At 45.2% G+C, this 15,602-nt stretch overlaps 1 protein-coding gene across 1 annotated transcript in view; it reads right to left on the bottom strand.

Annotated features, from left to right (window-relative positions):
• The window catches only part of SLC44A3 (solute carrier family 44 member 3), an 81,418-nt gene that overhangs the window by 27,242 nt on the left and 38,574 nt on the right, over positions 1-15,602 (bottom strand). The window contains exons 10-11 of the mRNA XM_040406606.1: positions 15,238-15,403; positions 14,457-14,610 (exon numbers count right to left, since the gene is read on the bottom strand). Coding sequence (XP_040262540.1) covers positions 14,457-14,610; positions 15,238-15,403 — 320 coding nt within the window. The remainder of the gene's footprint in view (positions 1-14,456; positions 14,611-15,237; positions 15,404-15,602) is intronic.

Below are 15,602 nucleotides of genomic sequence, written 5' to 3'. Positions count from 1 at the left end.
CGTAAAAACCCAAGAGCAGAATATAAAATCAGTGATACAGTCCTAACCTCAGTATCTGAGGAAAGGGATTTAGAGGAAAGAGTGAAGTGCTTATGCCGCTCTACAGAGCACTAGTGAGACCTCATCTAGAGTATTGTGCGCAGTACTGGAGACCATATCTCCAGAAGGATATTGATACTTTGAAGAGAGTTCAGAGAAGAGCTACTAAACTAGTACATGGATTGCAGGACAAAACTTACCAGGAAAGATTAAAGGACCTTAACATGTATAGCTTGGAAGAAAGACGAGACAGAGGGGATATGATAGAAACTGCTAAATACATAAAGGGAATCAACAAGGTAAAAGAGGAGAGAATATTTAAAAGAAAAACTGCTACAAGAGGACATTGTTTTAAATTAGAGGGGCAAAGGTTTAAAAGTAATATCAGGAAGTATTACTTTACTGAGAGAGTAGTGGATGCATGGAATAGCCTTCCTGCAGAAGTGGTAGCTGCAAATACAGTGAAGGGGTTTAAGCATGCATGGGATAGGCATAAGGCCATCCTTCATATAAGATCGGGCCAGGGGCTATCTATAGTACTCAGTATATTGGGCAGACTAGATGGGCCAAATGGTTCTTATCTGCCGACACATTCTATGGAGGACATTAAAGAGAGGCACTGACCTCTAGATTTGTGAATAAGGCACTTGGGCTGAGACACAAACGGTCTATGCAGTCTCAGGCTGTTTTTGTCTCCCTTGTCTCTGAGTTTCTGCTCACTTCTCCCCCCTCCCCTCTCCATAGACATGTATTGCATTGTGTAATCTAATCCATCAGTGAGCTGCTCCATTCTAGGCAGTTTCAAGAGAAAACCATTTAGCAAGTAGGGGAGAGGTAACAGTTATGGTCACTTGCACTATTCATTTATGTAACGTTGTGTGGAACGTTAGTGACCATTTAACTGCTGAGTATAGAAGTGCTCTCTTTTTTTTGCACATTTATTGGCTCTGGGCAACTTTTTAAATAAGTTGGATAACCCCTTTAATGAAAGAAACATTGCAAAAACACACTAAAGTCATTTTAGTATTTGGAGGCAAATAAAGTGGCATAATAAGGTAAAAAACTATGGTGCACACCGTGGTTACAAAGTAAGTTCAGACTTTTTACCTTCTTGACACTGCAGAGGTGGGAAGTGGGTGGGCTCAGCGGGAGGAGTTCTGTCTCATACGGCCTGTCAGATTTGCCAGAAGATGCACCACATTTATTCAGAGGCCTGTGCCTCTTAAAGCCCATCTGTCAGCGGATCTGTCCCTATGACACTGGCTGACCTGTTACATGTGCCTCTGGCAGCTGAAGTGTGTTGGTCCCATGTTCATATGTGCCCGCATTGCTGAGAGAAATGAAGTTTTAATATATGTAAATGAGCCTCTAGGAGCAACGGGGGCGTCGCCGTTACACCTAGAGGCTCAGCTCTCTCTGCAACTGCTGCGCTCTCTGCACTTTGATTGACAAGGCCGGGTGTGATCACGTTTATACTGTTTCTTTCATTAAAGGGCTTGTCCAACTTATTTAAAAAGCTCCCCAAAGTCAACAAATGTGCAAAAAAATAAAAGAGAGCGCTTCTATACGTTAAATGGTCACTAAGGTACAAGGCATAGGTACAAATCTGCTGACAGATGCCCTTTAATAAATTTGGTGCACTTTATACTAATACAGGAGTAGTAAAAGACTCTCTCCGCTTGGCTGAATACATCACTTTTCTGGTGTCATTACACTTTCTGTACACATACAATCACCATCATAGATAATAGGATTTGTCTGCAATCATTTCCTTTGTGCATTTTCGTTTAACCCTCTGCCTCTGAGCTCTTAACAGTCATGCAGGAAAAAACATATAGCAAGTAAAACATCAATTTCTTTGGCCCCTTTTTCTGGCGCTATCAAGCGTATCGGAAAAAACACGCACTGAACATGGCTAATTTATTATTTCTGCCGCATTCAGATGAAGCTAAGATCAACATCAGCCTGTTTATATATGGCGTACGATGCACGGGGATACTATACCCCAATGTCCTCTGCAACATAATCACCTAACTGACTGGTTCCAGAAATGTAGAACATCACCACGAGGGGGCATTCACACGATCGCATCCGTTTTGCAGTCTGCAAGTCACCGATCCGCAAAACACGGATACTGGCCACTGCACTAAAGAACGAATGCCTTGTCATCTCCACAAAATGGACAAGAATAGGACATGTTGTATTTTTTTGTGGGGCCTGTGTGCTGTCTGCATCTTTTGCAGATGCATTGAAATGAACGGGTCCGCATCTGTTCGGCACCGAAAATACGGTTGTGTGCATGGACCCCGAGGATGAAAAACAGAAATACAGGCCTTAGTCAGAGTAGACAGAAACAGGTCTCTGGAAGTAATCAGCACGGCACACCCTGTTCACAAAAGGTTTAATACATTGTGTGATGACCCCGCAGGGCAGCGCTTCTAATATAAAGCTCCAAAGGAACTCCTAAAAGAAACACTAAACACAAAATAGGCATAAAAGAAGGACATTTCCCAATACTTTATCCCTTCAGCTCACCTCTTACCTTATTTTGTCTCATATTACAATTAAAACCGCAAAATACATAAAAAAAAAAACTTCTCTAGAGTATGTATCTCAGATGATCAGCCATGCCACCCTCACTGTCCTTTCTGTGGCTGTAAGATAACTGACTGCCGACAACACATGACTGCAGCAGCCAATCACTGGCCTCAGCGAAAGGGCTGACAAGAGCTGGCCAATGGCATCCCTTATTGTTTGAGGGGCTGCCTGGAATAATGTTATCAAGTTAAATGCTCATGCACACGACCGTGTTTTTTGTGGATCAGATGTGGACCTATTTATTTCAATGGGGCTGCAAGAGATGTGGACAGCACACAGTGTACTGTCCAGATCCGTATGTCCGTTTCGCGGCCGTCAAAAAATAGAACACGTCCAATACAAAAGGATAGGACTGTTCTATAGATGGCAGGATGTTCCATTCTGCAAAATGCGGAACGCACACAGCCGCTATCCGTGTTTTGCAGATCTGCAATTTAAGGACTGAAACACGGCTACAGCAGTGTGCATGAGCCCTAACTGAAACAAGCGTCCTCTGTGTCCCACTTTGTAACTGGTCCAGTCCTTACTGTGTAGCCTCACTCCCAGAGACCTCTCTTTGGAGGCCATATCAGGTCACCGTGTAAATGGATGACGGGTTATCCAAAGAATAATGACAGCACACAGGGATTTCATCTGCGTATTCATTTTAGGGTTTTATTTGTTTCACCACCATCGAAAAAAAGCATTTTCTAAGTTGGTAAAAAAGTAAAAATGATTCTTTGGATAACGTTTACCGATTCTGGGGCAGTGGGATCCAAGGTGAAGTACGTGCTCCAATCCACAGAAGAAGGCCCACAGATTTCTCTGGGATTATAGGGGGGCGACTAAAGACTAGACTTTGAGTCTGAATCATGTTGGCTACTGTTTGCTATTGTACAAGATGATTTTAATCGTAACTTTGAGGGGTTGTCCCACGAAAAATATTCTACAGTTTACAAACCAGCACCAGGATCTGAATACTTTTGTAATTGCATATAATTAAAAATGTTTTATAGGTACTGAGTTATTCATTAAAATGTATCTTTATAGTCAGTGTCTCTTAATTTCTTTGATCTGCTCATTGAGATGGCCGCACATGCTCAGTTTCATCCTGTCACCAGAAAAAACCCTATTGGACTAGCAATGTGCTAGGGTCAGGTAAACCTAACTAGCTTATTCCTACTTTCAGCTATGCCCCTGTTACTGCAGAAATATATGCTAATTAGCCTCTTGGTGCAGGGGGGGGGGGGGTTGACCCTGCTCCTAGAGGCTCCGTTCTCCCACCTCTGGCCACGGCCTACTACACTAGATTGACAGGCAGTGTTGGTCTCCTACTGCCGGCCCTGTCTGCCGTGAAAATCTCGCGCCTGCGCCGCCCCATTCAGTATTCGGCGCAGGCGCAGTGAGTGAAGGGTGCTCGCTGGCTGCCAGCTTCCTCACTGCGCCTTCGCCGAATACTGAACGGCGCAAGATTTTCCCAGCGCACAGGGCAGGCAGTTGGAGGTGAAGGATGCCTGGCCCTGTCAATCAAGTGTAGCAGGGCGTGGCCAGAGTTGGTAGAATGGTCAACACCCCCCCCCTGCACCTAGAGGCTAATTAGCATATTATAAAAAAAGTTATATTTCTGCAGTAACGGGGGCATAGATAAAAGTAGGAATAGGCTAGTTAGGTTCAGCTGACATTAGCACATCGCTGTCAGCTAGTTTAATTGGGAGAGCGGAGACACGCCCCCTGAGCTGTGATAGGGAGAGCTGAGACACGCCCCCTGAGCTGTGATAGGGAGAGCTGAGACACGCCCCCTGAGCTGTGATAGGGAGAGCTGAGACACGCCCCCTGAGCTGTGATAGGGAGAGCTGAGACACGCCCCCTGAGCTGTGATAGGGAGAGCTGAGACACGCCCCCTGAGCTGTGATAGGGAGAGCTGAGACACGCCCCCGTATCTGCAGCAGAAAAGACACTCCCCATGAGCTGTCAGCTTGATATAAATCTAGAAGAGAAATTAATGGATAGCTCTCTGGATCCATGCGAGGTACAGGACTTGTTCTAGATTTATTAGAAATGTATTGTCATGTACTATATGATGTCTGATTTTCATTTTTCACATTGTTCATAGGATAACCCCTTTAAAGAGTTTGTCTGGGTTCAGGGTTGTATTCCCTAGCATTTCCTTGCTCCAATGCTCCCCTTTGCCTGGCTGCATCACGCAGTGTGAGCCACTGTTTGTTGTGAGCCAGTGATGTACCAGGCTTCAAAGCACTATGCTAGGCAGAGTCTCCCACCTAGCAGTGAGCCCAGTGACGTCACCGGCACAGATGGGCGGTGTATAGCGCTACAAGAAAAAGGGGATCAGTCAGCACATCCTAATGAGCAGGCGCAAGCCGCCTTGGCTAGAAACACGAAGAAAAAAACCCACAATGCAACAGCACTCTGGAAACACAAATACCGTAAAATAATGCCATAGTTATAGAAGATATTCTTGTGCTAATGCTACACTTATTTTGTAGATTTCAGATTCTTGGCAAATAAATTTGTACAAAATTATTTGGGCCCGTCTGCCGGCGTCAAGGCGATCTCTATAAAACGGGAACCTAACACTAAATACTACCAGTTATGTGCCATGACGGCCACCATAAGATTCAGGGAATGCAGGATCCTTAGATGCTATGGCAGCCTAAGGCTTTCAGATGCTATGGCAGCCTAAGGCATACAAGCCTGCCATAGTAGAGTTCCTATTTTTACAAACAAAACTGAAATTTGCTGTCAGAAACGATGTTAAATAGCACCTTTCATTACATAAGTCATTCCTCACAGCTCCCACTGGTGGTCATTCGCGTGGATGGCAGCTCATTTGTACTGCCCTGTGAGTAAGTGAAGTCGCAGTCACAGATTTCTCCTGGATTGAATCAGTTCAAGGGGAATAATATAAAGTAGGATGAAATAGCTAGTTAGAATAAACAGGACAACCTCACCTTCTCATATCTTTCATGGAAAAAAATAAAATAAAAAAATAAATATATAATATACACTCACCTAAAGAATTATTAGGAACACCATACTAATACGGTGTTGGACCCCCTTTTGCCTTCAGAACTGCCTTAATTCTACGTGGCATTGATTCCACAAGGTGCTGATAGCATTCTTTAGAAATGTTGGCCCATATTGATAGGATAGCATCTTGCAGTTGATGGAGATTTGAGGGATGCACATCCAGGGCACGAAGCTCCCGTTCCACCACATCCCAAAGATGCTCTATTGGGTTGAGATCTGGTGACTGTGGGGGCCATTTTAGTACAGTGAACTCATTGTCATGTTCAAGAAACCAATTTGAAATGATTCGAGCTTTGTGACATGGTGCATTATCCTGCTGGAAGTAGCCATCAGAGGATGGATACATGTTCTCATTCTGTTTACGCCAAATTCGGACTCTACCATTTGAATGTCTCAACAGAAATCGAGACTCATCAGACCAGGCAACATTTTTCCAGTCTTCAACAGTCCAATTTTGGTGAGCTCGTGCAAATTGTAGCCTCTTTTTCCTATTTGTAGTGGAGATGAGTGGTACCCGGTGGGGTCTTCTGCTGTTGTAGCCCATCCGCCCCAAGGTTGTGCGTGTTGTGGCTTCACAAATGCTTTGCTGCATACCTCGGTTGTAACGAGTGGTTATTTCAGTCAACGTTGCTCTTCTATCAGCTTGAATCAGTCGGCCCATTCTCCTCTGACCTCTAGCATCCACAAGGCATTTTTGCCCACAGGACTGCCCATACTGGATGTTTGTGCGTGAAAATCCCAGTAACTGAGCAGATTGTGAAATACTCAGACCGGCCCGTCTGGCACCAACAACCATGCCACGCTCAAAATTGCTTAAATCACCTTTCTTTCCCATTCTGACATTCAGTTTGGAGTTCAGGAGATTGTCTTGACCAGGAGCACCCCCCTAAATGCATTGAAGCAACTGCCATGTGATTGGTTGACTAGATAATTGCATTAATGAGAAATAGAACAGGTGTTCCTAATAATTCTTTAGGTGAGTGTGTATATAAATAAATACTGGCAATCAATAGTAAAATGTAACCTCTATGGAAAATATGAGCCAGTATTTTCAGTATTTTTATTGGTTTTATAGAGGAAATAGCATTTTTTTATACACAGTAACTCACAACAGAGGTCACTGTGACCGAAGCCAAGAAAACACGGTGCGAACAAAGAATGATTGTTTTATTACTCTCAATGAAATTGTCCATGAGTTTGGCACAAACAGTAAGTAAAGCCAAGCCAAATCATAAATGATAGGGGAGAGGAGCAGTTGTCACTGACAGTAAACATCCACTCCCCAGATGTTGCACTGGTTTTACTATTTAATACTGGGATTTACATGATGCGTGTTTAGCGAACGCTCCGAGATATGGGGACGATCATTCCATCTTATAACTGCCACTGGGGACGTCCCATTAAACTGAAAATGAAATTAGTTAAGTTCCCTCTTCCTTATAATGCCATTAGATCTTCATAGCCAGGAATTCCCTAAATCTCAGAGGAAGCTGAACCTCATGAGCTGAAGCTAAAAATACCCCCCCGCTTGCTTCCTTGACTACTGCACAGTCTGGTTTGACATTTATGGGAGTAGCCTTTCAATGGGATGGATTGTATGATTAGATTTATGTATGCGTCCACGAGAAAAGCGGGGGGCGCGCACAATCCAAATCCTCAAGTGCCTAAGAAAAAGCACAACAGTCGTCCACAGGAAACAGACGCCAAAGAATTAATTTTCTGAAGTACCTAAACAATGCGATATGGACGGCTGCTGCTCCACATTTTTCCTGCGTTAGCTTCTATACATGATACTGGCTGCACCTTCTTCAAAATTTGGAGCTTTTAACCCAATCATATGCTGTGTAGTAAAAAGAGTCCTTTTGCTAAGGATAATTTTCATTAGCGGCAAAAAAGATTTCAAGGCTCCGATCACCTACAAAATACCAAATTACAGAAAAAAAATGTAGGAATAATTGGGGTCTATTGGGCTATATGTCTCTGTGGACTACACAGACGAGTCACGTTATTATGACCACTTTCTGCATCGGCAGCGTGTAGCCTATGAAGGAAGTCATGTGTGGTGTCTGGGTATATAAGGTGTGCGATAGGCTGTCTGCACACATATCCCTCTGTGCTGATACCTATCCAAGGTATAAGTCAGCAATTGTTAAATTCAGGAGAATCCCTTAGAGAGGTTACAACTGTGTATTACAAAGATACAGGCCTCGCATGCATTAGGGACCCCAAGATCAGATCTCTAGGATTTAGGAAGGCATTAGAATACTGTTTTTATATTATAGGGATGGTCTAGTTTATATTGCTAGCTGCACATATACTGGGAACAGCACATGCATGCAGTCAGTGCTGATGTCCGATAGTTTAAAGGGGTTATCCGGTAAATTATATTAATGACTTATCCTCTGGATAGGTCATCAATATCAGATCAGACACACTTTTGCCGTGAGCGCCAAAGCCTCTTCCTAGGTCACGTTTATCGGTCACATCGCCTAGTTGTAGCTCAGCCCCATTGAAGTGAATGGGGCTGAGCTGCAATACAAGGCATAGCCACTAATTAATTAATTTCTACTGTAAAAAAACATTTCCCGAACTCGGCTTCGGTTCCAAGTGGTACCTTGGAACCGAACCGGAGTTCGGGAAATGTTTTTTTTACAGTAGAAATTGATTTATGAAATTATTATGGAAAGTCTTGTGAGACTTCGTGAAGTAATAACTTCGGCTCATAGGAGCCAATACATTCTAATACTGTACGGAGCACTCGCTCCATACAGTATTCAAACTAAGTATTATGCGAATCGACTTCGGATAATACATCCGAAGTCGATTGGCTCATCCCTAATAATAACCTTCCTTAATTAAAATATAACTTTCATTACACAATTTAAAAGTATTTGAAAACCCCTATTATTAAATAGTTAATTGATAATAGTATATCTTGATAATACACCGCAGTGAAAATCAGAGTGTGGACAGATTATCATGAGGCCCGACTATAATTGTCCTTCTCAGGGTACTTTCACACTAGTGTTATTCTTTTCTGGCACAGAGTTCCGTCCTAGGGGCTCAATACCGGAAAATAACTGATTAGTTTTATCCTAATGCATTCCGAATGGAGACGTCTTCAGTTCAGTTTCTGAACAGCGTTTTGGACGGAGGAAATACCGCAGCATGCTGCGGTATTATCTCAGTCTGAAATTCCGGATCAGTTGCCGGAATGCCGGATCTGGCATTAATTTACATTGAAATGTATTAGTACCAGATCCGGCACTATAAATACCACAATGCCGGATCCGTCCTTCCGGTCTGCGCATGCGTGTGAGAAAAATATATAACGGATCAGTTTCTCCGGATGACATCCGGAGAGACGGACCTGTTCTTGCAATGCATTTGTAAGACGGATCCGCATCCGGATCAGTCTACAAATGCTGTCCGTTTGCATGCAGATTGCCAGATCCGGCAGGCAGTTCCAGGTCCACTCACCTTTTCCTGGCTGATTCGCTCCGAACAAGGCCAGAGATGGAGAGTTCAGTCCATCAGCGGCCTCCATTCATTTACAACGGGGACGGATAATGGAACTAGCAGATGAGCAGCCCGTTCCCAGTGTAAAAGAACGGAGGGCGCTGATGGAGGGCCATGTTCGGAGCGAAGCACCCAGAACGCTTATTAAAAACTATTGGACATCAGCGCCGATGGTCTAATAATGGTTATTACTAGCTGCATGCAAGCAGGGCCGGCCTTAGGTGTTCAGGCCCCCTGTGCGAGCTAACCTTGTGGCCCCCCCCCCCCCCAAAAAACAAAACAAAACAAAAAAACACTGCTTGTTGCTGGCATCATGGCATAGGCTGGCTGACTATCCAACCAAGTAGTTACCAGCCTGCACACCCCAAAGTCCGGTGTAATGTTATACTTGCCTACTTCGTGAGATTTCCCTACCCTCGTCACTTCCGGTCGCACCGGACATGACGTGAGGAGGTGTGCAGCGCCGCGCAGGCGCACAACGACAGGTTAGGGAAATTTCACAGCAGAGTGCGCATGCGCCGGGAGCCTCGCCGGCGGTTAGGGTAGGGAAAAACTATGGGCCAGTGCGCAGGCGCAGTGATCGGATGGATGTTCTCAGCTGGACACCGGCCGACACTGTGCATGCACCGGGAGCCTCACCAGCGGTTAGGGAAGGGAAAAATTACGTACGGGCCAGTGCTTTTTCCCTACCCTAACCGCTGGTGAGGCTCCCAACGCATGCGCAGTGTCGGCCGGTGTCCAGCTGAGAACATCCATCCGATCACCGCACCTGTGCACTGGCCCATAGTGCGCCCCCCCCCCCCCAACACCCCAGTATGATAAACATTGGTGGCGCAGCGCGCCCCCCCCCAACACCCCAGTATGATAAACATTGGTGGCGCAGTGCGCCTCCCCCCCCCAACACCCCAGTATAATAAACATTGGTGGCACAGTGCGCCCCCTTAACACCCCAGTATAATAAACATTGGTGGTGCAGTGGGCAGTGCCAATGAGGGTTAAAAATAAAAAAATAATTAACTCACCTCCAATTGATCGTCTCCTGTTCTTTCTTCAGGACCTGTGGTGACATCACTGTGCTCATCACATGATACATCACATGATCCATCACCATGGTAATGGTCCATCTGATGAGCTCATTGACGTCACCACAGGTCCTGAAGAAAGAACAGGAGACCGGCAGCTACGCGATCAACTGGAGGAGGTGAGTTAATTTTTTTAATTATTTTTTAACCCTCTTTGGCACTTCCCACTGCGCCACCAATGTTTCTTATACTGGGGTGTTGGGGGGGGGGGGAGGGGGGCGCACTGTGCCACTAACGTTTCTTATAAAGTTATACAAATACAGGAGGCGGGTGCCGGAATCAAATAGCCGGCACCCGACCTCTGTGACAGGGAGCTGCGATCGGCGGCAGTTAACCCCTCAGGTACCGCACCTGAAGGGTTAACTCCACTGCCGCTGATCGCAGCTCCCTGTCACAGAGGTCGGGTGCCGGCTATTTGATTCCGGCACCCGCCTCCTGTATTTGTATAACTTTATAAGAAACGTTGGTGGCACAGTGGCCACAGCCCCTCCCCTCCTCCTCCCGTCTCTCTTCTTATTGGCAGCGGCGGGGGCAGCAGGCAGGTCAGACACAGGGGAGGAGGAATCAGGTCAGACAGGGGAGGGGGAGATGGAGGGGGCGCCCCGAGGGAGAACACAAGTGCAGCCTCGCCTGCCGCATATTACATTGCGAGCTGTCGGCCACCCAGCGCCCCTGTTGCTATGGCGCCGCACCCCAAAGGCCGGCCCTGCATGCAAGTCCTGTTCTCAGCACATGTGCGGCTAGTAACAAACTGGCAAACCCCTTTAAAGATGACAATAATAAAATGGAGGCATTATATAACCATTAATACACATGCGTACACCTGTCAGGAGAGTAAAAGCTGCAAATTAGGCTAGGTCTACTCTACACAACGACATTTGTCGCGCGACATTTTGCTGCACCAATGTCGCGCGACAATTTTTATAATGGCAATCTATGGTGTCGCACTGCAACATGCAACATGCTGCGACGCGACAGTCGCAGAAAAATCTATTCGAGGTGGATTTTTCTGCAACTGTTGCGTCGCAGTATGTCGCATGTTGCAGTGCGACACCATAGACTGCCATTATAAATATTGTCACGCGACAAATGTCGTCGTGTAGACGTAGCCTTATAGACCTACCTTTTTCCTATTCCTAAGAAGCACCTGACAGTTATGTGAATGACGTTCCAAAACACTAAATCTAATTAGATTTCCATAGTCATTCCTCTTGAGCATGAAGCAATGAACATGTGTAAATGCATAGCCTGAAGTAGTCAGCACATTCAACAAACCATACTGAATACTTATTTTAATGACAGGCAATGACAAATCACATCATCATTAATTCTTAAGCCGATAAATCACCCCAAGCGATATCTCATCCGCTCCAGTTGTGTTACTAGATAAGACAAGCCCGATTTCCTGTACAACGCGTTACTACTGAAAACTATCATCTCATCTGAAACGCATGCCGTATGCCCTATGGCAAACAGGTGGCCGCGGCTGGGTGACCTATCGGTCAGTTACCATATGATGCACATGCCAAGCGTCCCGAACAGGAGCTAAAGCGCAATTCCCCGAGCTTCATATACATACAGAGACCCTTCAATAGCTCTATCTATCTCATTCATTGCAGAACACACTAGGGCTTTATACAGATGAAGCATAATTATGACATCATTACCTATGACAGCACAAATATGATGTCATCGAGACAGGAATATTGGATATGTTAGCGTGCCTGTTGTAGGACTTTGGCTCTCTATTCCTATTTCAGACTCCATGTTTGACAGCACTTACAATGTCATGCCGGGGATTTCCTCATATATTAAAAAGAATATAAACTTGGTAACACTTGGCCATTCAGACCAATGGGATCCCCCCTGCTCATGAGAACAGGTCTTCCATAAACCCCCATCATACTCATCTGGGAGGTCAGCAGAGGGGAGGCTATGTGACTGCCGGAGACAGAAGAGTACAGCTATTTCCTGCAGCCCCATAGACATGAATGGAGTGGCAATGCGTATTCTCCACCTGCCGCTCCATTCATTTTGGGGGGGTCTAGCAAGGTACAGGGGCCCGATTATTGTGATCGGTGTGAGTGCCAGCGATCAGACCCTGTGGATAGGGTATAACTTAATAAAACTGAAATCCCCCCATAAAGGGGTTGTCCAAATAGTTTTCATCTGCTTCACATTAAAATAGATGCAACTTACACAGACATTGCACAGGAGAGAGCTTCCTTGCCCCTCTCCGTGTTGGCGACATGCTTGCGGGGGACTGCCTGACTGCCATATTTCGGTAGCTAAGTCAGCCGCCTCTTATGTCATGGCGGGTGCAGAGACTGAGAAAGGCATTGGCTTAGCTAATGAACTGAGCCAGTTAGTTGGCCCCCTGCAAGCACATCACCAGTACAGAGGAGGGAGAAGAAAGCCTATGTGGAAGTAGTGGTACAGTACCAGAAAACTATTAGTAAGTTTCACCAATTTTAATTTTTTCTAGTTGGATTACCCCTCTAAGGTGGTTGTCCAGGATTAGAAAAAAATGGCTGCCTTCTTCCAGAACGAGTACTACACTTGTCTATGGGTTGTGTGTGGTATTACTGCTCAGCTCCATTGAAGTGAACGGAGCTGACCTGCAATACCACACACAACCTGCGGACAGGTGTGGTGCTGTTTTTTCTGCTCCTGGATAACCCTTTTAATGCTTGGCTGTGAATCCACATGCTAGAAAATATTTGAATGCAGGAAACGTTGTTGCTGCAAGTGTTTGCTTATTTAACCTACAAGTGACACAGATTATGACATCATGACTTATGATGTCACAATGCCATCTGGCATCACTAGCTGTGATGTCATAATGTGCTCTTTTGGGATTAACTGTAGGAAAAAGTATACAAACAACACTAACACTAACAAATTCAACTCTGCTACATACAACTATTGCCACACTTACTCAAATATACCAAAATCGAAATGACTCTTCCTTCTGGTGCCCACCCAGGAGCACGTGCTCATTACTTCCCTTCCTCCTGGTGCCACAACGGTCAGCCACATATATATGCGCTGTTGAGAGTATGCCACAAAGTTCCTGCAGTGCAGCTTATGATGGAACATAAAACACCCAGAGCCGACCCTAAACTCTTGCAAAATGGTTTAGATAACGGATCCCGAGTTCCACGTCTGTTTTACAGCCCAGAGCTGCATTCACACTCCTATAGCTTGAGAGCAGAAATCTATTCAAAGTCTCCCCCAGCTTGCTGTGGTTATTTGCACAGCCTTCGACTCAAACATTGCAGGTTTTCTGCGACTTTAATACTGGTGGTCTATCCTCAGGAAGGGTCATCAACATCAGATGGGCACAGGGCAGAATCCCAGCACTACCGTGGATCAGCTGTTTGAAGAGACTGCAGAGCTCGGAAAGCGCCGCAGGCTCTTTTTAGTCCTGTGACATCACATTCATCGATCGCATGGCCTAAGCACAGCTCAGTCACATTTAAGTGAATGGAGCAGAGCTGCAATACCAAGCACAGCCGCTATCAAATGGATGGCGCTGTGCTTGGTAAGCTGTGAGGAGACCATAGCACTCACCGAAGCGTTACGGACCCTTTAAACAGCTGATCGGCAGAGGTCCGACACTCGGCACATCCACCAATCTGATATTGATGACCTATCCTAAGGATAGGCTTTCCATTTGTGAGATCCGTTCAGGGCTCTCACAAGCAGTCCAAAACAGATCAGTTTTTCCCTAATGCATTCTGAATGGAAAAGGATCCGCTCAGAATGCATCAGTTTGCCTCCGTTCCGTCTCCATTCCGTTTTGGTGTCCGTCTGATGAAACGGAGCCAAACGGATCCGTCCTGGCACACAATGTAAGTCAATGGGAACGTACCCGTTTTCACTGACACAATCGGGCACAATAGAAAACGGATCCGTCCTCTATTGACTTTCAATGGTGTTCAAGACGGATCAGTTTTGGCTGTGTTAAAGATAATACAAACGGATCTGTTCTGAACGGATGCAGGCGGTTGTATTATCTGAACGGATCCGTCCATGACAGATCCGCACAAAGCACGAGTCCCCCTGTTACCCCCATATACACACAGGATCCAAGGACAAAGAAGATGTATCTTCAGATTGGTGCCTGCAGCACAAGCCGGCAGACTCCGTGTACGAATATAAAAGCAATGGTATTACATAATGACTTACCCCTTTACTCAGCAGCTTGGACAGATACATTAAAATAATCTGCGGGATTTTCAGAAGCATCAGTAATAAAGATCCCATGACGGCAGTGCCAAGATGGTACCAAAACAGAAGAGACAAGGAGGATAGGATTGGATGCTTAACTTTCTTTTTATCTCTGCAAAACAAAAAGCAGGAAATTAAGTATAAACCTAGGAGTTGACATATCAAAAATAACACATACACGGTTATAAACAGCAAAAATGGGAAAAGATCCACAAGATTGATGTATTCAGATATCAAAAAGAGAATTCACAAATCTAGATGACTGCTGTTATAATGGCTCAGAACAGACCTTCCACTTGTCAGCTGCCTTCCAACAGGTGGCGCTAGAGGCAAGGTTTTCGTATTTTTGGGTATAGATAGCAAAGGCCTTGTTCACATCTCCGTTTAGGAGATCCGGTTGCCTGATCCAGCGCAAATAACATCTGTTGGCCGGACAAAAAAATTGTTGCATGCAATGTTTTTTGTCCGGCCAAAACCTGGCATTTATGCCGGAAATTGGCCCATCTCTGCCGGACCTTATTGTGGTCAATGGGGATCCAGCGATGACGCAGAGGATCCAGCAGGCTGCTCTGTGCCGGATCTCTTAACGGAGATGTGAACGAGGACTAAGGCTAGCTTCACACACAGAATATTGGCAATAATTTTATACTACGAAATACATTTTTGCTGGTCCAATAGTGATGTTAGACATTAACCTTTCTGACTTTATGTTAACTACATACATGAAATGCACTCCTACCTGTGTAAGTACCACGTAACAGTAGCTCCAGAAATAACGATTTGCTGACATGTGAGGAAGAACTCACTGGTCCATATCAGACCAAGTACATGGTACCACCACATGTAGCGGATGCCGGCCAGTGGCTTATACTCCACTTGTCCTTCTGATGACACCTGGGCACTGCCTAAAATGGGAGAAGAGGCAGAGGTTCAGCCTTATACAGTTTTACAATACTGAAAAAAAGATGAATTTACATAGATCTGAAAGTGGGAACGTGAAATTCCACAAGTTGCATTTCTGACATTCATGTAATCCTGACCAAAAATGTACCAATTTTTTTTAAATAAAATACTCCCAGGCAAGGGTCTGACAAGCTAAGAGGA

Source organism: Bufo bufo, chromosome 9, assembly GCF_905171765.1.
Source record: "Bufo bufo chromosome 9, aBufBuf1.1, whole genome shotgun sequence".
NCBI lineage: Eukaryota > Metazoa > Chordata > Amphibia > Anura > Bufonidae > Bufo > Bufo bufo.
Note: the sequence above shows the minus strand (reverse complement) of the source record. Positions and strands in the feature narration are given on the sequence as shown.